The 27147-nt window shown below is 43.9% G+C and overlaps 1 protein-coding gene across 1 annotated transcript; it reads left to right on the top strand.

The window, feature by feature from the left end:
• Positions 1–321: 321 nt before the first annotated feature.
• LOC119807246 (vesicle-associated membrane protein 712-like) lies at positions 322–26704 on the top strand. The gene is made up of 6 exons (XM_038319325.1): positions 322–415; positions 4974–5044; positions 8360–8456; positions 10266–10367; positions 16199–16354; positions 26570–26704. Exons 1-6 carry the CDS (start codon positions 338–340, stop codon positions 26702–26704), a joined length of 639 nt encoding a protein of 212 aa, XP_038175253.1. The 5' UTR covers positions 322–337.
• The last annotated feature ends 443 nt before the right edge of the window (positions 26705–27147 follow it).

Raw genomic sequence — 27147 nt, 5'->3', positions numbered from 1 at the left:
GGGAGACTTTACCTACTCCCAGTTCCGCAGCCTGTATTCTAAAACCAGGTCTTCCTTCCTCGTGTCTTAGGCTGACTGAATCACACATAGGTAAGGCCCGAGCAGTTAAACCGCTCTTAAATGTTTGACGGACGACCAGGAGGACAGAGACCTCTCCAACCCGCAGCATCTTCTGTGACCTCCCCTCTCCTGCTCACGGATCGGCTCTGCAGCACCCACGGGTGGTCCCGCCTCCTCCCCTGCCAATCAACCGCTCCTCGCGCCTGCGCGGAGCGGCGGCCGGGCTGCGACGAACGGTTAGAACCCGCGAGCCCCGTCTCTCACTGGCCGGCGGGCTATGACGATCACCTACAGCTGCGTTGCTAATGGCCGGGCGGTCCTGGCGGAGCTGGCCTTGACCGGCGGCTCCTATCAGGTACCGGAGGGTTCGGCTCCACGAGGGTCGGGACGCCGGGTGACCTCGGGGGACTCCGGGGTCGGAGGCCCCGCCCCCGCCCCAGCGCTGACTCCTAGGCTGGAGCCGCGCGTGCGCCGCCCAGGGGTTAGGCCTGGTTCTGCACGCGGGCGGCTGGCGGTGATTTCTAGCCGTCTCCAACGTAACCCAGCTCTTAGATTTTTCCTCTGCCCAGAAATAACCGGCAGTTCAGCACACACTTAGTGACTACGTAGTAGTTGCAAAAGCCCAGCGTCATGAAAGCGAGGGCCACCCCGACAGCGCAGCTTGGCATCACTCAGGGTGGTGAGGGCCATGAATTTGAGGTCAGCGTGGACTTCATAGACGCGCTCAAAAAAAAAAAAAGGACAGCACAGAGAGTAACGCAATGTTAGAGCATTTGCCCATAGTATGTGAGGATGAGTTTAGTCCCAGCATACACAAGTTCCCCTAAAACTTGCCATATGTCATCTAATATTGTATATATTGTATCTGGACCTTAGATCCATACAGTTTTGCCAGAGGGTAAAAAGTGTTTTGCTGGAGATAGACACAACCCATTAAGATGATACGGTTATAGTCTATAAATAGACTCTAAGGTTCTGAGCTAAGGCACTCATGGTACACAGTAAGTGTGGCAGGTCCGGAAGAAACTTGGTAAATGCCTTCTAGCATTGACACTTGACTGAATATGTGGAATGAGGGCTGTAACTGAACAGGACGACTCTCACGTCTTTCTTTGGCAGCGTTGAACAGCAGAGGGTACATAGAGAAGGATAGGACTAGGGGACTCAAAGGCAATGCAGAAGGAAGGCGACATTACAGTTCAGAACATGCCAAATCGCGTTGCTTGTTAAAAATTCAACACGTCATATATGTTTATTTTTCTGCCTCATTTCTGGAAGCCAGAATAGGTTCAGGAGGTCATGGATGTGTTAGTCTAGTACCCGAAAGTCTGGGTCTGGCACCGGAAATGAGAGTCATGTGTCAGGCTGCCCAAGAGGAAGGGAAAAGAGAATCCTCAGAGCGCAAAGAGGTGGGTGGCCGCCACTGGGTTAGACAACAGGAAGACGCCTGTGGGTCATACTGAGGCCTTTGGAAGAAATAGGAGAGTCGGAAGCCAGACTGCTTCGGGCCAGCTGAGTAGGAAATGAGGAACTTAGGATGGGGAGACCATTTTGTCTGAAATTTATATAGGGAATGGAGGCGAGTGGAAACTGGAAGAAGCATGACCTAGAAGGGTCCTCGTTTGTTTATAGGGAGACATTCCCACCTATGTGACCTTACAGAAAGAATAAATATAAGACAAGTCAGGGCCATTGGTGGAGCAAGGCCTGAAGGGGCACAAGTAGCTAGCAAGAGAGACATGAGCTTGGTCAGAGCAACACGCTCTTGCTTTGAGAGGAAGGAGGGGGTGTGGGTGTGGGTGTGGGGCATTGGCTTCAGCCTCTTCCTGGAGTTCTTCTCTTTGCCAGTCCCTAACGTACTGGGACTCCTTCTTAGTGTCACACAGACACGAATGGCATCTTTCCACTTGAGTTACGTCCTTTCAGAGTCAGATGGCCTCATAGCAGAAGTCAAACAAAACTAAATCTCTTCCTGCAGGTGTTTCTTTATATGCTTCCAGTCCTGTTGTTTCCCCACTGAGACACTCGGGTGGGGGCTGGGAGTCACCCTCCATCCTTCTCCTGTTTCCGTCTTCACGTCTGTTCATCTGGCCCCTCTATGCACTCCCGCTCTCTCTTCACTGCAGCCCTAATTACTTCTCACCAAGCTTACAGAAATGCCTGTTGACTTGTCTTCCTCAAAGGCTGCTTCCACAGTGCTGCTCAGGTGATCGTTCCCCCAAATACCTACAGTTGGGCCACTCTCCAGCTCACCACATTTGGCAGCCTCAGACTGCATTCAGAGTAAAGCAAGCACCCCTCCCGTCGGCAGTCAGGCCCTCCTGAATGGCTGGGCTTTTCCCTGGCTCTCTCTTCCTTTATGCAATTGCCCTGCCCTCTGCTACCTTAAACTTCATGCTTCTTTCTCACCACGACTTCTCCCCCCTCTTCCTGGAGACCACTTTTCTCCACTTTGGGGCAGTATAATCTCATCTGTTCTTTGAGAGTTTTCTCACTATTTCTGCGACTCTGTGCCTAGGCTAACTGGAGTCTCTCTGCCAAACAACTTAAGGAAGCTGAACTGGAATCTTCTTTCCCTTGCTGTCTCTGCCATCAAACATTAGAACAGAGAATGTTTCATCTCTGTTTCCCCAGTCAAATCCAGAGACTAACAGTGAGTCCTCAACACAACTTGTTATGAGGAGAGAGCTGTCAGAAGTGTCATAAGGAAACGGCCTCTCTTTTGAAGCACATAGGAGGTAAGAGCACAGAAGAGGGGGCACTCTGCAATCCAGGAGTAAATTACAGGTGCTTCGGAATGCCTGCTGTGCCTGCTGTGCCGACAGCTAACCACAGAAGGCAAACTACGCCCAGAGATTCAAGAGACGGTTACAATTAGAGGGAAGAAATGGTATCATAGCTTCCCTCGGTGTCAAAGATTCTCTCTCTCTCTCTCTCTCTCTCTCTCTCTCTCACACACACACACACACACACACACACACACACACACACAATTTGAAGAAAAATAGTACCAAACTTAATCACAGAAGCTAACCAGCTACTGTTCTGGGATTCTGAGGTTAGACTGGATTCTGGAAGTCATGTGCTCAGTCTTCATTCTTCCCTGGAAGGAAACCGACCCAGGCAACTCAGCAGCTCTGCAGCACATGAACTTCCAAACACAAGAGCCCCCTTTGTCACATACTCGGTCTCATGGGGTCATTTGTTTTCGGTCTTGCTGTGATATCATAGTTTATATTATGCAAAAGAAACACCTGGGGGAAGCTAGAGAGGTGTGTTTTATTACTAATAGTAAAACAACAGAAAAGGCTATATTCCTTTAATTTTTCAAGTGTCTTAGGAAATTCTGTCCTAGAAAACGACTCCTTGACATCTCAGGCAGTAGCAATTACTTCTACCATGAATAGGCTTAACTCGTCCATAAAAGTTTCTATTTTAAGTGTTAGTTTGTGGGAAATGAGAAAGTTAATTAAGAGTGCGGCTCTCTAGGGCTGCTCAGGTAACTTTCAGATCCCTCTCATGCTTCTAAAGTAAAAGCATGGGATTTCACTTCATGGCCTATAAGGTGTTCAGCGCAATTCTAGTACCTTAAGCTTTTCCCCAAGGAACCACCCTTATAAGGAATAGGCAGCTGCAAGAGGTACTGGCAAATACTAGTTTTTAAAGAGCGACGAGCAGGGCTACTGAGAGGGCTCAGTGAGTAACGGCTCCTGCTAGCAATCCCCAGAGCCACCTAAGGTAGAGGAGAGAAACAGCTCCCAAAAGCTGCCCTCTGCTCTCCACATGAGAGCTACTCAGAGCAACAGGATGCACCCCACAGATGCACACAGATAATAAATAATTGTTTAGTATTGAGGGAATTATTTATTAACTTCGTGAACAGAAGTTTGCTAAGTGTATTCAGAGAGTAAGAGACAGAGTTTGGGACCGAGGAGATGGCTGCGGGCACTTGCTATGTAAGTGTAAACACCCGACTTCAGATCCCCAGAACTCAAGGAGAAGCCATACACACAGCTTGAGAACATGTGTAATCACTGTGCAGAGATGGGAGACAGAGACAGGAGCATCCCCAGAAGCTCACATGTGTCTCTGACACACATGCTGTGATAATCACATACACATAAATGCACACATGCACATACAACTTAAGAGTGTGTGTGCAAATGTATGTATGAGATGTATATGCTTCTGTGCGTGTGTGTGTTCAGAAGCCAGAGGAAGGCATCAAATCTCCTATCATTGCACCTTCTACTTTCTGAGGAAGGGTCTCTCCCTGAACTTGGAGTTCGCATTATTTTCAGCAGGTTGGCAACCAGCAAGCCATAGGATCTCCCTTTCTCCCTCTTTTCTCCCCCAGCACCCATATGGGCATACCTAGGATCATTCCTGGCTTCTTACATGAATGTTGAGATCTGAATTCGGGTTCTCATGTGTGCATGAGTATGCTTAACAATTGAGCCATCTCTCCAGCCTCAAAATATTTTACGTGTAGTTTTTCTCAGTAACTGACATTGGAAAGATACTTGAGGGATTGGGGATTTAGCTCAGTGACAGAGCACTTGCCTAGGCCCTGGGTTCTGTCCTCAGCTCTGAGGTTGGGGAAAAAGACACAATACTTGATTGGCTACTGTTTCCTAGCCTTAAAGCCAAACCTAAGATCTTTCATAAAGATATGATTATATAATGCAGCCTATTATGCACATACTTACATATGTACATATAACGTATTTTGCCTTAGTTCATATACATATTTCATGGCATCTTTCCCCTTATCACTCATGAGTCATACCAATTAATTCTCTTAGGAAGAGGGTTTTTCTTAATAAGCCAACCAGAACATTGGTAATTATAGAAGGAAAATACTGAAGAGACACTAGAGTCCTCCATGAAATAAAGATTGCCTTTTTTCCTAGGAAGCAGCGGCAAAGGTGCTTAGACAGGTGCTTCTGAAAGCCGAACCAGCGACCATAATCCAAATAGGAAGGTAAGGTACATCCTATCATGAGCCTTCTCTTAGCAGCTATGAGCCCAGCTAATGATTCTAATGAGGAGACTAGCAATCATACACACGATTGCCCGGCCTCACAGGAAGGAGGAAAGCAGAACATCACCAGTGGAATGATAACTGCCGAATTCAGGGTACGGGCTACCTGTGTAGAGGGAGGTGAGGGCGACATCACTGCATCTGCAGAGTCCTGACTGGGGGTGGGGCTAAAAGAGGGCTGTCTTAGTCTCTGGGTGGTTTTTGGTGTACCTATAACATTTCATTCACCAGAACAAAAGAAACTTCTACTTTAAAATATATTTAGTAATGTCAATAAGAATAGCCACCATCATTAAGTTTTACTTGGGATATTATATATATTCTAAACCAGTATGAAACTGTAGTTAAGACACAAGGGGTGAGTCAAGAGCATTTGTTATTTTAAGTCGCTTGTTGCTGTTGATGTTGTTGTTGTTTGAGACAGGGTAGCCCAGGCTAGCCTTGAACTCATGGCAATTGTTATGCCTCAACCTCCCAAGTGCTAGAATTACTGGCATGGGCCACTTGATCAGTCTTTCAATATTTTTTAATGAGTTTATTTTAACCTGTTCAAAGAAGAAGTATGTAGCACAAATAATAAAAATCCAGAGACAGAATTTGGGGTTCAACCCAAAAACCAGAAAAACAAAGCAGCCAAGCCACTAGAGAAGTCTTCCCTCTACCAAGGCTGGGTGATGGCTCACTAGGCTGACTAAGCCTCTCTCTCCTCTAGTGCTGGGATTAAAGGCGTGTGACTCCCCAGTACTGGGATCAAAAGTGTAAGCCACCACTACCTGTATTTGTTTCTGTATTAGTCTTGGTAGCCCAGGGTAGCCTTGAACCCATAGAGATCCATCTGCCTCTGTCTCCCAAATCCTGGGATTAAAGATGTGTGTCGCCATTACCGGGCCTTTGGTAACTTTAGCTTTGCCTCTGGTCTTCAGGCAAATTTACTTATTAAAATACAAGTAATATACCCCTACACAGTTACAAAGAACAAATTCAAACCAGGTGGCACTTGTGGTCCCAGCTGCTCGGGAAGCTGAGGCATGAGTTCTCGACCTGAGCCCAGGAGCACCAGATCAACACGGGAAACTTAGCGAAATCTGTGTCCAACAACAACAACAACAATGTCCAACAACAATGTCCAACAACAACAACAATGTCCAACAACAACAACAACAAAACATATAACTTTTGAAGTAACTACCACCTACGCCTAAAAAGCAGTACCCTGCCAGCACCCAGAACCTCCGCATCGTACGTTTGGTCCCATCCACTCCCTCTTCCCTCCCTGAATATCAGCCATTGTCTCTACTTCTGTCAGGGTCACAGTTTCTTCACTGCCTCTGTACCCCATAAATGCACCCTCAGTGACAGGCCAGTCCTGCCTGCTTCCAGTTTCATTTAAGCTCCTTCCATCCCTTTCCTTTCAGATTAATGTTAAAGAATTTACAGTTTCCCATAGTCTAGGTTTGCTGACTGCTCACACACAGATCACCAGGCTCCAGGCAGCTGGTTCCAGAGGCTCCATCTTCAGCAAGACTATTAGTGTTCAATGGTGTGTACTATCTTATTACATTTCCGTTTGAGATGTTAGCAACCATCCACAGTCAATTCCTAATACCTAAAACCTTCCGTATATCTGATTCTTGACTCTCCTGTATCTACATCCAATCTACCTGCAAATCATGTTCTTTTCCCTTCCTAATAGGAACCAGCCCACCGTCGTCTTTGTCTGGGCTATGCAATACAAAGTCATTCTTCTCATTTTGTTTCATTTCTAATGATTGTGCCTTTAAAGGCCCTCACTGAACAACATAAGTGTGCTTCCAAAGTGAAATCCACAAAACAAGTTTCCTTCCAGAGTCTAATTCTCGTCCCTGTTTTTCTACCCACTCCTCTCTTCCTCCCTCTAGGTAGGAAAGCACTTTGAACAAGGTTTGGGTCTGTAATTTCCTTTTGTTTTTCTCTTTCTTCCTCTGAGAAACGCTCCTTTAACAGTGTACTATGAAAGGAGCGAGAGCACCCGTACTTGTGTCACTGTAGCATGTGCACCGGGATTTAACGGCCTGTGTCGGTAGATACATCTAGATACCAAGTATTTGCATTTGTAAATGTTAAAAATAGCCTCCAGGTGTTATCCACAATATTCTAAGCATAAATTTAAAATATCTCTCCTCACATTGGGTATCACAAATTTAAAGCACACACTGTGAAGCAGATTCTTCCAAAACCACTAAACATAAACCAGATATGGAAGCTCATGCCTGAAATCCCAGCACTGGGAAGAGAGGGCGGGAGCATGGAGAGCGAGGGCTACCCTGGGTGACACATTTATTCATATGGGCTGTTTATTGATTTTCTCATCTCACGTATATCCCCACTTTAATATTTGGCCACATTCGCTGCCCATTAGCCATCTGGAGATTCTTTATTATTCAAAAGCCTGGGTCTAGGCAGCAAGCAGTGAGTCATGGAGGTGCTCCCCAAGAGCCTTACAGCAGCCTAGGAGTTGGTGCTGTCAGCAAAGGCAAAGTGTGCTTCAGCCAACTGTGACAGTTTGGCTCTCCTCTCCCCAGCTGTCCTGGCCTCTAGACTACTTGGCACTATTAGTTCACAGCTTAAAAATTCCAACCCATCATGATGGAAAGCCAAGAAGGACAAAACTATGTCTACCTAAAAATGTACAGAGAGTGAAGTCGGTGGGCACAGTATTTCTGCTTGCTCAGATTATTGCAAGTCTGCAAAAAAGATATAATCAGATCATCACATCTCCTTTTTAATATAATGCTCTTACATTGATGCAATTTTAAATATATATATAAATTGTATGCATTTTTGATTTGGCATAGTTTTTCAAATACATTGAAGTTCTCCTAGCCACATATGCGGTGCTGCACACCTGTAGTCTCAGTACCTGGGCAGCCAAGACAAGAAGACTGCTGTGAGTTCAAGGCCAGCCTGAACCACAAAGCAACGCCCTGGCTTGAGAAACCAGACATTTACCAGTCTTTCCTGGTATAATAGTACATGCCTGTAACCCAAGGATTTGGAAAACAGCCCTGTCAAAGGTTTGAGGCAAACATAGGCAGTACAGCAAGTGGGAAGTCAGCCTGGGCTACTTAGTGAAGTCCTATCTAAAAAAGCAAAAGTTACATGTAAATTAGTATATAGTTTTTATACCACAATGACAGCTCGTAAATGACAAACAAGTAATTCGGTGTGTTGTACTTAATTTCTTCAGTATTGTAAATAGATGCATTCTTTTCAAAGCTATGTCTACCATACTCTCTTTATTGATGGAATCACTTATTTATGTGCTACAGACAATGGCTTCGATACTATGGCACCATCTGCATTTCTCAAAAAAGTAAGTAACTGTCTGTACTACTGTGCTGATGTCTCCTGGTTCTTTAAAGCCCTGAACTCAGAAATAGTGTCTACAAAGACCCTCCACTGAAATCCATTAGAACTGCTCCTTATAGTCATTTTCTTTTCAAGCTTAAGAAAAAGAATAAACAGCTGGATGGAGAGGGGAGGGCCTTGGACTTTCCACAGGGCAGGGTACCCTGCCCTCTCTTAGGACTGGAGGGGGAGAGGAGGAGGGTGAGTAGGGGATCAGGAGGGAAGTGGGAGGAGGGGAGGAAGTGGAAATTTTGAATGGTATTATAGTAATAAAAAATTATAGAAAAAAGAAATTAAACTACAATAGCACATATAATTCACAAATAACTATATTCATAGGGATGTCAATGGCCAAAATTTTTAGAACAGTATTCTAAAGATACTTCTGTTATAGTATATAAATTATAAGAGCTAAATGAAATAAATATCAACTTTGATTTTTTATTTCATATATGCAGGCAGTATATTTCAACCACATTTATTACCCATCCAGCCATTCCTAGACCCCCAAGCCCATTACCCACAAGAAATTTGTTTTTAAATAAAGATATATTATCTCTAGGGAAAATTTTAACAGAACTGCTAGCAAATACCAACTACGGTAAAGTGAGACTTTATACATTTCTGAGAGGCTAATTGCCTTAGATATCACCTGTTGCTCCAAGTCTGAGCTCAGTCAATAAGAGAGTTCAGAAAAGGCAGTCTAAAGACATAAGCTAAGCCATTGTCCTGGGAATTTCTATGGAAGCTTCTTATTTTTACTTTTTATTTATTTTTATTTTATGTGTGTCAGTCTTTTGCCTAATTGTATAAATGTGCAGCACATGTGTGCCATCCCCTGGAGCGGTAATTACAGATGGCTGTGAGCCACCATGTAGGTGCTAGGAACTAAACCTGGGTCCTCTGCAAGAGTAGCAAGTATTCTTAAGTGCTGAACCATCTCTCTAATCCCTGTTTCTTATTTTTAAAAGGAAATGTTCCCAATCTTCAAATTTATATATTACCAAATATATAAACAAGATAAATATTTTAATAAAAACATTGACTCCTTTAGTTCCTCCACAGTTACTAATAGTTCTTGTCCCATCACATTTATGAATCATGCACACATTTTGTCTGTTCAGAGCACAAATAACATTGACACAGCTCCCATGGTCACTGTATGTAAAGTTGGAGGGTAATTCTCTCTGTATTGACAACTGCTAGAGTTCAGAGAGTAAAGCATTTTAGTCATTTAACTGAATACCCCTAATTTAAAACGTCCCAGTTTTACTGCCCTTCTGAACACCAGGTGACAAGAAGCTGCTAAGCAGGTTGTTCTGACCAGTGCTTCCAAGAGTACACTGTTAAGTGCAGACAGTTGTCAGGGTTCTTTTTGAGGTGCTGGCACTTCTTTTAACTAACATTTGGTAGAAAGGCATGGCACTTGGCACCGTTTTGTGATTTCTGAGTCAATTTTGAAGACAAGAGCAGGAGAGAAAAATGATAGCACCATTTGGAAAATGTCAAAGGTCTCCCCTTTCCGTGTCCTACGATACCAATGGAAGAAGGGAATACCTGCAGTCAAACTGTACGAGTCTCTGGTTTGTACTAGAACCCTAGATAAGCCTGAGCCATACACAGTGTTCATAATTACCATGTCTTAAAGTGGAAAGGATGCCCTGCCACCAGACAGCTCATGTTTCTGCCATGTTTTGCTTCGAATGAACATTGACTCTGTTGTCCTCCACTTGGCATTAGCCATGCAGGTTACATATTCCATTAATTTCTCCAGGTTAGTGATATTTTTACAAGAAATCCTCTGATGTCACAAGAACGTTTTTTCCCTTCAAATACACCTGCTACAGATTTTCAACAAATACTAGCACAGCACATGGTACGTACCTCAATTTATACCCTAAGCTCATCAGTGCTGCTGACGAGCTGGTCCTAAGAGTGGGAGGGAAGGGTGAGAACTGTCTGTGGGGTGTGTCTGCAGAGCAGCAGGAAACACAAGTATCAGGCTGCTGGGGAATTCACCATTCTTATATGCAGCCATTTCAGAAATAGCAAATAAATACAAATATACATATTTGCTTATTTTAGTTTAAAAGTAAGAGGATGAACCAGAAATGCTTAAATGGATGCCTGGATGGGACTGGGGAAAGAAGGGTTGAGCCATCAGAGAGAGAAACAAGGTTTCTCTGTGTCAAACCAGTGTTGAGGGCTGGAAAGAAGGCTTAGCAGTTAAAAGCACTGGCTGTTCTTCTAGAGGGCCTCAGTTCTAGTCCCAGCAACCACATGGTGGCAGACAACCATCTATATGGGATCTGGTGCCCTCTTCTGGCATAAAGTTGTACATGCAGAGAGAGCACTCATACATAAAATAAATAAATTAAAAAATAAAACAAAACCTGTGTCTAAACTTGACCTTTTAACCATGTGAATGTTTTATATAATTATTAAATACTATCAAATTAAAAATTTAAAACTCCATATTTGTGAAATAAGATGTTACTAAAGGGCAAATACTCTATAATTGCATTTACATGAGATACCAATAATAATTAAATCGCTTGAAATAGAAAGTGCAGTGTAATCACACAGGATGGAGAAAGGGGAGCGGATGTCAGTTGATGCTGACATATATGTCTGTATGTTCAGTTCAGGACAAATGAGAAATCTACAGATGAACGTAATGCCCATTACCTAACAGTAAATGCACCAAAGCCACCAAACCATACACTTGAAATAGTTACAGAATAGAAGAAGGAGGAGGGGAAGACGAGAAGGAAGAAGAGGTAAAAGAGGAAGAAGAGGAGGAATAAGAAGAGGAAGAGGAGGAGCAGTAGCAGCAACAAATAACGTCACCACAGGAATTAGTAAACATCTCTCAGTAATGACCTTAAATGTAAATTGCCTTTGCTTAGATGACCTAACTAGATTTTAAAACTAGGTTCAGGGGCTAAAGAGATGGCTCAGAGGTTAAGATCACTACCTGTTCTTCCAAGTCCTGAGTTCAATTCCCAGCAGCCACATGGTGACTCACAGCCATCTATAATGAGATCTGATGCCTTCTTCTGGCAGGCATACATGCAGATAGAGCACTGTATAGACAGAACATAGTAAATAAATCTTTAAAGAAAAAGTCCCACTGTTTGAGGGAGCCTGCTTGTTCGTCCCAGCCACCCAGAACCAAAATAAGCACACAGAAACTATATTAATTAAAACACTGCTTGTCCCAGTAGCTCTAACTTCTCGTTGGCTAACTCTTACATCTTTGTTTAACCCATTTCTAGTAATCTGTATATTGCCACATGGCAGTGGCTTACCGGCAAAGATTCGGCATGTCTGACTCTGGTGGCTCCATGGTGTCCCTCTCTCTGCCTTCCTTCTCCCAGCATTCAGTCCAGTTTTCCCCACCTACCTAAGTTCTGCCCTATCAACAGGCCAAGGCAGTTTCTTTATTCATTAACCAATAAAAGCAACAAATAGACAGAAGGACCTCCACACCAGTCCAGTTCTCTATGGCCTCTAGGAAATACAGTGCACTGGTAAAGACACTCATAGACCAAGAGGCACTAGGTAGAAAACAATCTGTCAAGCAAATGGAAATTGAAGAAAAGCTAGCATAGCTTTCATCAGATAAAGCAGACTTCAGACCAAAATTAACCAGAAGAGAGAAGATCACTGCATATTAATAAAGAGATCAATTCATCATCAGAAGATATAGAAATATGTACGCACCAAATGTTAGCAGTCCCAATTTTATGAAGTAAATATTAATAGACATAATATAATAATAGTGACTTTATTACCCATTTTTATCTCTAGATACGTCATCCAAACTAAACACTGACAGAGACCTCAGACTCTATGGTGATTGCACCATAGATACACAGAGAAAGCCTGTCTCAAAGGAAAAGGATCTCACATCTTTCACATCACAGCACGATCTGAAATCAACAAGGAAAAGAAAACAACACAAAGACATGGATATTGAACAATACACTCTTGAATAATCATTGAATAAATCATAAAGGAAGTCTTTAAATTCTTAGAAAAAATCAAAATGAAATCACAATTACCAGAATCTTTGAGATATAGCTCAGACAGATTTAAAATATTTTTAAATTTTATTTATTTATCAGTGTTGGGTCTTGTGTGTGCCAACAAGCACTTGACCAGTAAGCCAAACACTGAGGCAATTCTAAGAAGAAATTTTATATCTATATGCTCACACTGAAAAATAGGACCTCAGTGAGGTGACTAAGCAGACAAAGGCACCTGCCAGCAAGTCTGAAGACCACATTCAACCCCAGCACTTACACAGTGGAAGGAGAGGACCAGCTCCTCCAAGTTTCCCTTTGACCTCCACGTGTGCTGTGGTGCATGCTCTCATACAAACAAACAAAAAAATGTAGTTTAAAACTTGAAAAATCATCACAAATGACGTGTGTGTGTGTGTGTGTGTGTGTGTGTGTGTACATCATGACACTAGAAAGGAACTTTAAAGGGGGAAGAAAATGTCTCAATGGAAAAAAAAGGCTACAGAAGGACAATTAGATACATGTGGTAACAGGAAAGCAGATTAGAAAGGGACTCATGAGAGGGGGTGAGAAGGAGACCCAGCTGGAGGTGGGGAAGGGACAAATAATAACAGAATATAATGACACATGAAGATGTTATGATGGAGCCCAACTTCGTATGCTAGCCCAAAACAGTAATTAAAAAATAAAATTCAAAACAGACAAAAAGAGAAAACAAGATATTCCTTAGTTTATAAATGTGGTGAGCCTGCCTCATTACCAGATCAGGTAATGCTAGTAGCAGTGACATCTATGTGCGGACAGAAGTCACTCTGCCTGGGGACCTGTCTGTATTGAGGGCAGAGTGATAGCCAACACAATGGAGGGAAGAAAGCAAGCCGCGCACTTAGCTATGAAATGGCAGGGAAGATGGGGAATGTGGCTGCCAAAGGAGGGTGTGGGATTCAACTGTTAATGTAGGTGTTAGGATGTCCCCTGAATAGGAAAGAAGCTGGAGCATTGGGTTACATGAAGATTAAGGACAATAACAAAGCTATGCAATGACATATCAGCTACAGACTGGACTGCCCAAAACTCCTACGCTGAGTCAGTAAGGATTGTCTGAAGTCTTGTTTCAGAATAGTTCATGTTGCCATAGTTATTTGGAAATGTCAGGTAAAAACTGCATAAGTTATTTCTGGTGGAAATGAGAGAAAAGAAATGACATGGAAGAATATAAAATCCATATTAGTGAGTGAAAGGAGCCTCTGGGAGAAAGCTGCCTTCCTTGCTGTCCAAATCATGTGACACTCCAGAAACCATGCACCTAAGAGCACTGTGGTTACCAAGACTGTGGGGACAGAGATCAGAGGGCCTTACTGGCCATAAAACTACCCGGTATGACACTTTAATAATAGATGTATTGGGGCTGAAGAAACGGCTCAACAGTTAAGAAGATTTGATATGCTTGGGGCTGGAGAGATGGCTCAGCAGTTAAAAGCATTGCCTGCTCTTCCAAAGGTCCTGAGTTTAATTCCCAGCAACCACATGCTGGCTCACAACCATCTGTGTTGAGGTCTGGTGCCCTCTTCTGGCCTTCGGGCATACACACAGACAGAATATTGTATAATAAATAAATAAACAAATAAATAAATATGAAGAAGAAAGAAGAAGGAGGAGCAGGAGAAGCGAGGACTCAGGTTCAGTTCCCAGCACCCACATGGCAGCTCACAACTGTCTCTAACCCCAGTTCCATGGCAGGCAGAGCACACATACACATAAAATGGAACAATTATTGTTTCAAATAACTTATCTGTTTGTCCAGCCCACCAGACGTGCACCACTGGGGACTGCACTGACTGATGTGGAGGAAAGTGGGGGTCACTGGGAGCAACAGAGGCTTCCTTACCTCAGGGGAACTAACTTGGGATTCCAGGGTCCAACGTGATCAACAGTCACTGATGTGGGAGAGTCTTCTGTTTGTGTTGATGATGAGAGTCTTGTGTTTGTGTTCGCTAATAAAGAAACTGCCTTGGCCCGTTTAACGGGCCAGCCCTTAGGTGGGTGGAGTAGACAGAACAGGAAGAAGGAAGTGAGGTAGATGGCTCAGTCAGATGGCACGCCTCTCCTAAGTGAGACAGATGCCATGCCTCTGCTCTCTGTGTCAGTCGCCATGAAGCCAGCCACCAGGTCAGACATGCTGAATCTTTCCCGGTAAGACACCACTCGTGGTGTTACACAGATTATTAGATATGGGTTAGTCAAGATGTGAGTAAGAGGCTGGAACTAATGGGCTAGGCAGTGTTTAAATGAATACAGTTTGTATGTTGTTATTTTGGGGCATAAGCTAGCAAGGCAGCCGAGAGCTGGGCGGCGGGAAGCGGCCCGCAGCTCCTCACTACAAGTCACCACAGCCACTCCAGGCCAGTACCTTTCTGGTCCTTTGTCTCCAAAACTTGAAGAAAGAGTTTAATGGGCAATAGGAGAGTTTTAGAAAGAAGTTTGCTATTGATCGCGAGAGAAGAAAAAGATGAGATCAAGAGAAAGCAGTGTTCCTGGACAACGGGTGAACCCAACACTGGGTTGTCACTGACAGTGGTTGTCTGGGGATTGATTTTATTTACTTATTTATTTCGACTGAGGTATGTGGAGTGAGCTGGTCAGTCTAGACCCACGCACAAGGTGCCCATGTACCTCTGCATCCCAGGTATCTACAATGGAGTTTCGGCCTGGCAGTGGTAGCCCACTCCTTTAATCCCTGCATAGAGGCAGGCAGATCTTCGTGAGTTCGAGGCCAGCCTGATCTACAAAGTGAGTTCCAGGACAGGCTTCAAAGCTACAGAGAGAGACCCTGTCTTGAAAAAAATAAATGAATAAAATAAAAATAAAAAATAAAGTGGAGTTTCAATCACACCTTCACATAAACCTCCTGGGAAGCTGGGCAAAAGGAGAAACATAGCAAGAAACCAGATTAAAGTCCACAGCACTTACGGCATTTCTGTCTTCCAGCCAGGTCAGAAGACATTCCCAGCTTCTGTCCATGGACAAGAAGTAAGGTCCCTGTACCTAAAACTGCCAACACTTCCTACCTCCTGCCCATGCCATCAGTGAAAACTGGACTCTGGCTACCAGCTATGACAAATGTCCCACTCCATGCAGGATGCTGACAGTAAAAGGGGGTTGTGCCTGGAGCAGCCAAGGAGTGCCAGGAAGCTGGATTTTACAGTGAACAGGAAATGTTTCTAAAAGTAAAGTCTGTGTTTTAAAATGATTAAATAAACCATTTAAAGAAAATCACCCAAGCCGGGTGGTGGTGATGCATGCCTTTAATCCCAGCACTCGGGAGGCAGAGGCAGGTGGATCTCTGTGAGTTCAAGGCCAGCCTGGTCTGCAAGAGTTAGTTCCAGGACAGGCTCCAAAGCTACAGAGAAACCCTGTCTCAAAAAAAGGAAGGAAGGAAGGAAGGTAGGAAGGAAGGAAGGAAGGAAGGAAGGAAGGAAGGAAGGAAGGAAGGAAAAAAATCACCCACTGCTTATTGAATGGATTGGTGGGAGTCTCTCCCCTTTGCATGTTTTTCTGTTTTGCAAGATTAGAATAGGACAATTTGGGGTTTAGTTGATTCCTTATAAAAATTATTGTGCCCTTGACAGTAATGTGTTTCACTAATACAAATTGTTTTTGTTCTATTTCTTCTGTGTAGATGGAATACAATAGAAATCAAAGTGACAACACAGTGTCTTCAGTGAAAAGTCAAGTGACTGATGTAAAAAACGCTATGTTGAGAAACATAGATACAGTTTTAGAAAAAGAAACAGTGACCATCATCACTGAAGGAGCAGAGGACCCCCAGGCAACTGTAAGTAATTTGCATGGATGTTGACCTCCAGTGCCCCAAACCAGCAATGTTACTGCCCTAGATACAGCTTGTTCAAGGCAAACACACAGAGGGCTAGTGTGAGACAACACTTTGTAACTAAAAGGAAAGAAAATGGAGTGCAGTAGAAACAGTAAGGAATAATTTCAGGGCTGCCAGCTGGCTCACAGGTGAGGGCACTTGCTACCAAGCCTGATCACTTGAGTTCCACATGGAGTGGAGGAAAAGGTGCAAGTCCAGCAAGCGGTCCTAACCCCCACACTGGCCCTGTGGCATGCATGTACACCAAGTAAACAACCGTTTAAAAAGAACAACTGGAGGGACTGGTGAAATGGCTCAGAGGATAAGAGCACTGACTGCTCTTCCAGAGGTCCTGAGTTCAATTCCCAGTAACCACATGGTGGCTCACAGCCATCTGTAATGAGATCCGGTGCCCTCTTCTGGCCCACAGAGATACGTGCAGACAGAATATTGTATATATAATAAATAAATAAATCTTTAAAAAAGAACAATTGGATAGTAAATGACATTGAGGGATTATTACTAACTTTCAGGTGTGAAAAGGATGCTGTACTAATAGTTTTAAAAGTCATTTAGAAAGATTCATACTAAAATGTTGTGGCTGCAGTTAAATCCTATCTGAGCATTTGCTTCAGGATTACTGCAGAAAGGATTGTAAATGAAGCGAAACTTGTCACACACTGATAACTACCAACACTGGTGCTGAGTCTCCACAAGGGGCCTCGCCATGTCCTCTGTACGCGCGGTACACAGATGTGTGTGGGGACAACCTGCCAGAGTCGGTTCTCTCCTTCCTCTGTGTAGATTCCAGGGACTTGCCACCAGGCGCGTTCTCAACCAAGCTTGCCGGCCACAGTGACAGCCTGGCCTCCAAGTGAGCTGTGCTTTGGTTCTGGCCGCATTCACACTGAAATGACAGCTTGAGTAGTCACAGCAGAGGCCACATGCCTTCATCCTTCATCGTGACACCGTTTACAAATAGCAATGCTCCATTTCAAGTTCCATTGACAAACTAGAGTCAGTAACCACAATCAAAATGGGAAGGAAAGCCTTTGGCCTGGGTCTCGCTCCTGCACTTTGCCGCTGACTTTCTTGATGCTGGCCCCAGGAAACCATGACTCTGACAGTTTTGAACTGTGACACAAAATTGAGCTCTGTAGTCAGGCTTGGCAGCAAGGCCTTATCTATGAGCCATCTCATAGGTTCCAGCATTTCTTATTGTATACTGATGAAATGTAATGTACCTATCCTTTCTATAACTTGGTCTTGTAGTTCAATCCTCCTTCTGAAATAGATCCATTTACCCTCTTCTAGAATGCCATTACTTCTTGTCCTTTGTTGTCTTGAGAGACATTTATATTGATTCTATCTTTTTATTAGCTTACAAAGAATTAGGTTTTATTACAGCATTTTTTAAACAAGCTTTGTGCCTATTGGTGCTTCTCTTCCCCATCCTCCCCTCCCTTGCTGCCTCCACCCAGGGAGCTTCCTCCCACTTTCATGCCCTTCCCCATTCAGAACTTTCTATATTGTGAGCACTACTGTGTTAAATACTCCTATAAATATATACCTTAGACCTTTGGACAAAATCTTTCTTTCTTTTTCTTTCTTTCTTTCTTTCTTTCTTTCTTTCTTTCTTTCTTTCTTTTTTTTTTTTAATTTTTTGAGATAGGGTTTCTCTGTAGCTTTGGAGCCTGTCCTGGAACTAGCTCTTGTAGACCAGGCTAGCCTCAAACTCACAGAGATCCACCTGCCTCTGCCTCCCAAGTGCTAGGATTAAAGGTGTGTGCCACCATCGCCTAGCTTGACAAAATCTTTCTAGGACAGTGGTCTAAATATTGTCTTTTATCATGTTAGCTTTACAAAATGTTTTTGAACGCTGAGCATGGTGGTGCATGTCTTTGATCTCAGCACTCAGAGGACAGAGGTTGGTAGATCTCTGTAAATTCAAGGACAGCCAAGGTTCTGTAGAGAGACCCTGTCTCAAATAAAAATAAAAATAAAAATAAAAAAAAAACAAGGGGCTGGAGAAATGAGAAATGGCTCAGTGGTTAAGAGCACTGGCTGCTCTTCTAGAGGTCCTGGGTTTAATTCCCAGCAACCACATGGTAGCTCACAACCATCTATATTGAGATGCCCTCTTCTGGCATACAGGCATACACGGAGGCAGAATGTTGTATACATAACTGCACACACCTTTAATCCTAGCATTCAGAAGGCAGAGGCAGGTGGATCTTTGTGAGTTCGAGGCCAGTCTAGTCTATAGCTCAAGTTCCAGGACAGGCTCCAAAAAGCTACAGAGAAACCCTGTCTTGAAAAACAAACAAAATATTTATAGATACACACACACACACACACACACACACATATACACATACAGAGAGAAACAAAAGTTAAAACATAATAAAATAAATAAAAATTAAATTATTAAAAAAATAAGAACTTTTAGTCTCACAGAAAAATAATATATTTGATAATGTGATTAATATTATAGCAAATTAAATATTTTTTACACCTAAATAAGCAGATAGTATACTCAGATTAGAAGCATGTAAGTATACATTCTCATTGTATTGTATATGTCTATATTCTCTCTTACTTATATTAGTCAGGAACTAGATAGGAGCAGCAATCCCTGAAATACTCATTTCATTCCTAACAAAATGAGTACTCAAATGCTTCCTAATCATTTGTTGATTTTATATTCAGATTTTGGTCCAACCCATTTACTAGTTTATGATAGCTACTTTGTACTCCTATTCATTTGCTAGTAATCATGTCCCAGCTCAATGTTATCAAATGCCTTTTCTACATTGATAATGGTTTTTGTTCTTTAATAATATGATAAAAATACTATTTGGATTCAATGTGTTTGGCTGGATGCCTTGCAATTCTCAGTATTATATGATTGTGTGGTTATTGTCTCCAAAGATTACAACTAACCATCGACACATGCTATTAACTAAATGGCACATAGTATACTTCCATATCTCTTTGGTCTGTGCTTTTCCCGTTCATAGGTTTATTATTCATTCCTATCCTTTTTTGTTTGTTTGTTGTTTTTTGACACAGGGTTTCTCTGTAACTTTGAGCCTGTCCTGGAACTAACTCTTGTAGACCAGGCAGGGCTTGAACTCACAGAGATCCGTCTGCCTCTGCCTCCCAAGTGCTGGGATTAAAGGCATATGTGGCCACTGTGCGGCTCATTCCTACCCTTTTGTGACTGTAACTAGCTGAAAGCAAATGGTTTGAATGCTCTACTTGAAGCCTACATACTTAATCAGATATTTATCACAGGTCGGAATTCTTTTCATTAGTTATCAGTATGTGTATGTATACGTTTGTGCACACAAAGAAGCCAGAAGAGGCCACCAACTGTCTTACTCTGTCACCTCTCCCCCCAGTCCTTTGAGGCAGGGTCTCTCCCTGAACTTGGGGCTCACTTTTTCTCGGATAGGCTAGAAGCCAGCAAGTCATCCTGTCCCCACCCCAATCCTCTCAGAGCTGGACATGGGTGGTGAGAGTCCCCATGATGGTGGGACACCCAAATGCTCCTAACCACAGAAGCACCTCTCCAATGTCCAGAATAGCATTCTCAAATGAAGGCAAAATGCATTTAGTATAAAATTAGCACTTTGAAAGTATACAGGAAAATGACAGTACATTTATAGTGCTGTATACCCTCACTTCTGTCTAGTTCCAAAACATTTTCACCTCCCCTAAAAGGAAACCTCACCAAATAGTCACTAACCAGACCATAGGCGACTGCATTCTCTCGGCTCACCTGTTGTCCACGTCCCATATAACCCGGGTCACAGACTGTGTTCTCCCGGCTCACCTGTTGTCCACATCCCATATAACCCGGGTCACAGACTGTGTTCTCCCAGCTCACCTGTTGTGAACATCCCATATAACCCGGGTCACAGACTGTTCTCCCGGCTCACCTGTTGTCCACATCCCATATAACCCGGGTCACAGACTGTGTTCTCCCGGCTCACCTGTTGTGAACATCCCATATAACCCGGGTCACAGACTGTTCTCCCGGCTCACCTGTTGTCCACATCCCATATAACCCGGGTCACAGACTGTTCTCCCGGCTCACCTGTTGTCCACATCCCATATAACCCGGGTCACAGACTGTTCTCCCGGCTCACCTGTTGTCCACATCCCATATAACCCGGGTCACAGACTGTTCTCCCGGCTCACCTGTTGTCCACATCCCATATAACCCGGGTCACAGACTGTTCTCCCGGCTCACCTGTTGTCCACATCCCATATAACCCGGGTCACAGACTGTGTTCTCCCGGCTCACCTGTTGTCCACATCCCATATAACCCGGGTCACAGACTGTTCTCCCGGCTCACCTGTTGTCCACATCCCATATAACCCGGGTCACAGACTGTTCTCCCGGCTCACCTGTTGTGAACATCCCATATAACCCGGGTTACAGACTGTTCTCCCGGCTCACCTGTTGTCCACATCCCATATAACCCGGGTCATATACAAACTTTTCCACTTGTCTTCTTTCACTGAAGTGTTGCAGACTTGAGCTTTATCAATGTTGAAGCATGAGTAACTTCTTTACTCCTACGGAAAAATATTCCATTATCTTTACATTCCATATACCACAGTTTGCTTGTCCATCAATGAAACTGATAAACATTTGGGGCTTTGTAGGTGTTGTTTTGCTTTGTGGTGCTAGAGGCAAAGTCAAGGCCTCGCACATGCCAGACTGTACCATGCACCATAGGCGCAGTTCTTGGCTTTTCAAGACCTTGTCTCACCGTGTCGCTTACGCTAGCCGCATGCTCATTCTCCTGACTCAGCCGCCCAATCGTAGAATTACAGTCATATGACATCACATCCTCTATTGTGAATAATAACTACTAAGTTTAAGTAATACATTTTTAATACATTTATTGTGTGTTGTGTGCATGCACGTGTAACACCACTGTACCTGTACGGAAGTCAGAGTACAATTCATGGAAGCCGCTTCTTTCCTTCTACCATATGGGGCCTGGGGATCAAATTCATGTATTCAGACTTGGTGGCAGACATATTCACCTTCTGAACCATCCAGCTGACCCCATGGGTTCATTTCTTTATAGAACTATGTTCAGAACTGAAAACAGTCCTCAAATCGTCTTTTTAACGCAGTGTCTCTATGTAGCTGTAGTTGTCCTGAAAGTCACTGTGTAGGTTAGGCTGGCCACAAATTTACAGAGATCTGCTGGCCTGTCTGTCTCCAGAGTGCTGGGATTAACGGTATGCACCACTACACTTAGCTCCCAAATCATTTTTCCATATCCATGGGAGTCAAATTGCTAGACCACGTGGTCATTGTTTAACTACTTGAGGGACTGCTGAACCATTTCCCATGGTACTGGAATCGTCTCACCCCTCCCCCTCAGCACTGGCTCCTGTCATGACCAGTGCTGCCACCAGAGTGACTATGATGTCTTGTGTTATTTCAAATTTCCTTAATGACAGTGGTGTCACGTGCCTTCCTGTAGGCTTGCTACCATTTTGTGTGTCAAGATTACATAAATCGCTGTTCAAGTTCTTTGTGTTTAGAATCACATTGTTTTTGAAGCAGGGTAGACTTTTTGAGGATGTCAAATCTTGGGAGTTACAGACAGTTGTGAGCTGCCATGTGGGTGCTAGAACTTGAACCCAGATCCTCTGGAAGAGCAGTCAGTGCTCTTAAGCACTGAGCCATCTCTCCAGCCCCCCAGGGTATACTTTTAATGTGCATTTTTAATTCATTGGCCTTCAGTCTTTTTTCTGTTGTTTGTGCCTGAAAGTCAACATTGTGTCCCATCTTTCAATGCTCCCCAAAGAGGTGTATCTTAAATGAGCACAGACTTACTTAAAAAGAGGAATACAAATACCAGCACAGGAAAAGGAGCTGATGAAGCAGCAAAAGGCAGTCAGAAAGAAGGGACCCAAGGTCTAGGTATAGGAAGCTCGGCCTAGAGAAACAGAGGTGGGAATTGAAGACCAGAAGTGGGCAGATGGATGGGCCCTGCCAACTACAACCAGTGCCCACAAAACATTATGCTGGTCTGTGTTCCATCCTTTTCTTCTGCAGGCAGAGATTCAGGAGGCACGTGGTGTCCAAAGCTGTCACAGACATGGCTCTCCATGTCATCTGCACATTGGGTCCACATGCTTCTAGAATTTTAGTTATGACTACAGCTTGTCTTTTTAAAAAATGGTGTTTTTAACTATGTTATGTGTGCAGTGTCTGCACGAGTGCAAGCACCCACAGAGGCCGGAAGAGGGGTCAGACAATCCTGGAGTTACAGTCATTTGCATGCTGTCTCATATGGGTGCTGGGATTCAAACGTGGGCCCTATACAAGGAGTGCTCCTAACCACTGAGCCATCAGTCCAGCCCGCGCTGCCTCACCTTTAGGGTTAGAGAACCCGTAGCCAATGTAACTACGTGCCTGAGCTTCCAGGGCTTTCCCTCTGCAGACATGAAAGTCGAAAGTGACTTTCTGTGAGCGGCGGGGTAGTCCAGGCTTTGTGCCTGCTGTGACTGACCTTGTCTCGAGCATGAGAATCTCTGTCGTGGACAATCACAGTGAGCGGAAAAGGCATCTTTGCTCATCAGCCACTTCAGCCCCGAAGTGGGAGCACAGCTTTACTCTTCTCTGACCGGTAAAACCTGGTCTCCCGTGTTTCTATGTGTATGTATGTATACACACGTGTGCATGTACATACATACATACATATACACACAGCACATGTCAGTGAGGAGCCCGAGACCTCCTCTGTGACCGGAGGTCTCTTGCCAGCAACAGCTGTGTATGATAGGAAGGGCCCAGCACTGTGGATGGGAAACATCAGAGGCTAAGTCTTGACGTGCACAGCGAAAGAAACCCTGAGGAAATAGTCCACATAGATGGAGTATGACAGCAGATGAGAAGCCCATGTTTCAGAAATACGTTTTCTTAAAAGTGACCACATTTTTTGTTACTTGAAGTAAACAAAAACCTATCTGAAGTGGGTCACTTGCAGTGAATATTGAGTGCAACATTGTTGGCGAGAAGTAGTTGGATTCTGGATACATTTGTGAGGTGTTAAAACTCCTAAAACCCTGAAGATGAGGTGAGAAAGTAAGCCCCGGTAAGCTCGGTGCTTTGACCACTGCATACAGACTGAGTGGAAGGGGCAGCACCAGCAGGTTCTCACTGCTCCCCAGGCCCAGCTCTTCCCATGCTTTCTCCCAAAGCCAGCTATATAATTAAGCTTATTTTATCTAGCATTTCCAGGTGATATTACTTGGAAAGATTGCAAGGATACTTAATCCACCATATCAATGGAGCTATTTGCTTAATAGATGATAGTTCATTTATCCTATGGCCATCAAGGTGGCACCTAAATCCCAGAAAACATTGGCAAAAAAAAAATTCCCCAGAGATTTTATTTTACCCGTCTTACCTTACAAACCCCAACTTCATGTATACATTACATTTTCACTGGAGGAAAAAGTGCCCTCTTTTTAAAGTAAGTAGAATAGAAGCAGCTGAGAAAAACAGAGAATTTTACCGCAGCGGCTGCTTAGACAGGAGCTCCATATGGAGCCAGTCTGATATCACGCTCATTCTTCTGCCTCGGCCTCCCAAGGGCAGTGCTTACAGGCATGCGCATGCATGCTGCCACGCTTTACACCAGCTGGATCGCAGACTGATTCTCACAATGTTCAGTCTCACTGCCTACACTAGCTTTGTTTCTTTTCTATCTTGTTTTTCTGTAAAGATTACATTGAATGGTGTATATATATATATAAATTTATATATATATTAAATATATATTTATATTTATATATAGTTAAATATATATTTATATTTATATATAAATTTGTGCCTGGGCATGGTGGTGCACACCTTTAATCCCAGCACCACTCAGGAGGCAGAGGTAGGAGGATCTCAGCCTGGTCTACAAAGGGAGTTCCAAACAGCCAGGGCTGTTACAGAAGAGAAACCCTGTCTCAAAAAACAAAAACAGATTTGAGGGGCTGAAGAAATGGTTTGGCAAGTAAGAGCAGTTGTGGCTCTCGCAGGATCCACATGGTGGCTCAGAACCACCCATGACTCCACTCCCAGGAAACAAAGCATGACAAACAGGCAAAATATTCACACACACAAATACAATGTAAGAATCCTTTTAGAAGCATTTTTTTTTTTTTCTTGAGACAGAGTCCCATTGTGTGGCCCTAGCTGACTTGGAACCAGGCTGGTTTTAAACCGAATTCCTCCTGCCTGATGCCTAAGTGCTAGGATTAAAAGCATATACCAGCAAGCACTCCTATTTAAAAAAAATTTTAAAAAAGATTCTGCAGATCTGTGCACACATGTGCACATGTGCAGGTGCACGTGGCAAGGGAGGGCATGTCGAGGCCAGAGGGAGACACCACCCATCTTCCTCCACTGCCCTCTACCTTATTTTCTTGAGACAAGCTCTCTCACTGAGGCAGGAGCTTACGTTTTGGTTGGGCTAGCTGGTTGGCAAGCTCTAAGGAGCAGCCTGTCCCCACGCCCCCAGTGTTAGTGTTGAGAGGGCCTGCCTACCCAGCTCTGACATGCGTGCTAGGAACCTGACTGCTGAGCAGTCACTTTATCACTGAGCCATCTCCCTAATCCCATATTTGACGTTTTAACAAAAGTCAGCTAACAAGTAGATGACACAGTTTTGGGCAGGTTAAATGTATCCCTCCAGGTACTCCTCAGACTCCAGTACGAACACCCTGGCTGCTGGGGACTCCAGGCACATGTCTTCTACTATATACACACAAGCATGGACATGCATAAGATAAACCTAAAAGTGTAGTGATATTTCATCTGTACTTTCATAAATAAAGCTTGCCTGAAGATCAGAGAGTAAAACAGTCACCCTGGCAGTCTTATAGACCAGGCATTGGTGACACACACCTTTAATCCCAGTAGCCACACTAATTGCCACAGAAACCAGGCAGTAGTGGTGCACGTCCTTAATCCCAGCATTAGAGAGGAATATAAAATGGGAGGAGACAGCTCTCACACAGTCTCAGGCTGAGATTCCTGGAGGCAGGATCGCCATTTCAGGCTGAGGTAGAGGTAAGAGCCACTGGCTGGCTGCTTTGCTTTTCTGACCTTCAGGTTGAACCCCAATATCTGTCTCTGGGTTTTATTAACTGTACTACATAAAAGAATAACTAAAAAGCAATGTGAGACCAGGGCTAGAGCAATGACTCAGTAGTGAAGACCACTGGCTGCTCTTCAGAAGGACCCAGAGTTTAACTCTCAGCACCCACATGGCAGCTTTCAGCCATCAGCAGCAGAAGGCTCGGTATGACCTTCAAAAAGCTCACCTCTACACAGCTAGTGCCACCTCGCAAAGACCACCTCCAACTCAACTATCTGAGGAACAACTGCTCAAAACACGAGTCTGTATAGGACACGGCAAGTTCAAATCCTAACAATACCTAATTATGAAAATTACAAGTAAATAACAATATTCTCATAGGACAGTCATCTTAGATGTGCCGTGTTCACCTCCTCAGTGATCTTCTTCAGTCTGTGGTACTCCACGGCAGGTATTATTGTCTCCATTTAAACTGTTATTACTCCATCAAATACTAGCCTACTGAGTGACATGCATTGTCCTCACAGAGAATGCAGCGAAACAGGCAAGTTACGCCATAATGCTCTCTCCTACCTAGCATCAAATGACATTACTTACTGAATAACTGAACAACAAAGAATAGAGAACACGGGGGCTGGGGAGATGGCTCAGCAGTTACAGGTGTTCGCAGCTCTTCCAGTGGGCTCCGGAGCCTGTTACTTCAGCTCCAGGGAACTCAATGCCACACACAGACAAAAGAATCTTTAAAAACAGTTGAGAGCAAGGTGTCTAGAACAAAAACTCTAAACTGGGTTATGAGAAATCTTCAGTAAAACCATGAGGAAAAGATGAGAAAACTCGCTCAAGGTCCCAGTGTGAATGTTGTCACAGCTCAGCACAGGCACTTAGAGCCATGGTGCTCCACTTTATAAACCCCTGGTCCGTGTGACTGCTTTTGGAATAGTTAAAACTCAACTATCAAATTAGCCATCATTAAGTATTTGAATGTGCCATTAAATTCAGACATGGAGAGAAAACTCTAAGTTTGAGTTTATTTCTATTTCAGGCTGAAGAATTGGAAAAGACAAGGAAGACTCCCAAGAGAGCATGGTGGAAGTACTTCAAGATCGTCGTCACCATGCTCACAGTCCTCCTCTCAGTCATTGTCATTCTTTTAAGCATACACGTAATACCCACTTGACCCTTCCTCCCTCCAAGGACTAATAAACGGTTCCATGGAATCAGCTCTGCATCGGGAATTCTGAATTCACCTGGTGGTGGTGAACTGGACCCTTGGTGCGAGGCATCTTCCGGCCTTCTCTCTTCTGTCTGTCCTCTCTCCCTAGCACAGCTCTGCCACTGTTGCACTTCCTCCTTGGCCCCTCACCTTGAACACTGAGTGATGCTGGTGCCCTTACCCCCAGCACTCAGGAGGATAAGGGGGGCAGATCTGAGATCAAGGCTAGCAGATCTACATACCAGGTCCAGGCCACCAATCTATACCAAGAGTCTACTCAAAACAGCATGCTGACTCATGCTTGTAATCCCAATACTCAGAAAGCAGGACTGCTGTGAGTTCAAGGCTACCCCATGCTACACAGTGTGTTCCAGGTCAAACTGGTCTTACAGTGAGTTGTTTCAAAA

Source organism: Arvicola amphibius, chromosome 1 (genome assembly GCF_903992535.2).
Source record: "Arvicola amphibius chromosome 1, mArvAmp1.2, whole genome shotgun sequence".
NCBI classification, from domain to species: domain Eukaryota; kingdom Metazoa; phylum Chordata; class Mammalia; order Rodentia; family Cricetidae; genus Arvicola; species Arvicola amphibius.
The sequence above is the reverse complement of the archived record's forward strand: the minus strand, read 5'-3'. Positions and strand labels throughout refer to the sequence as shown.

Excerpts from the sequence above, each read along its gene's own strand:
- LOC119807246 (XM_038319325.1), top strand. The coding sequence starts at position 338 with ATGACGATCACCTACAGCTGCGTTGCTAATGGCCGGGCGGTCCTGGCG. Across the intron at positions 10,368-16,198 it reads AAATACTAGCACAGCACATG|ATGGAATACAATAGAAATCA; the intron begins GTACGTACCTCA and ends TCTTCTGTGTAG. Across the intron at positions 16,355-26,569 it reads CAGAGGACCCCCAGGCAACT|GCTGAAGAATTGGAAAAGAC; the intron begins GTAAGTAATTTG and ends TTTCTATTTCAG.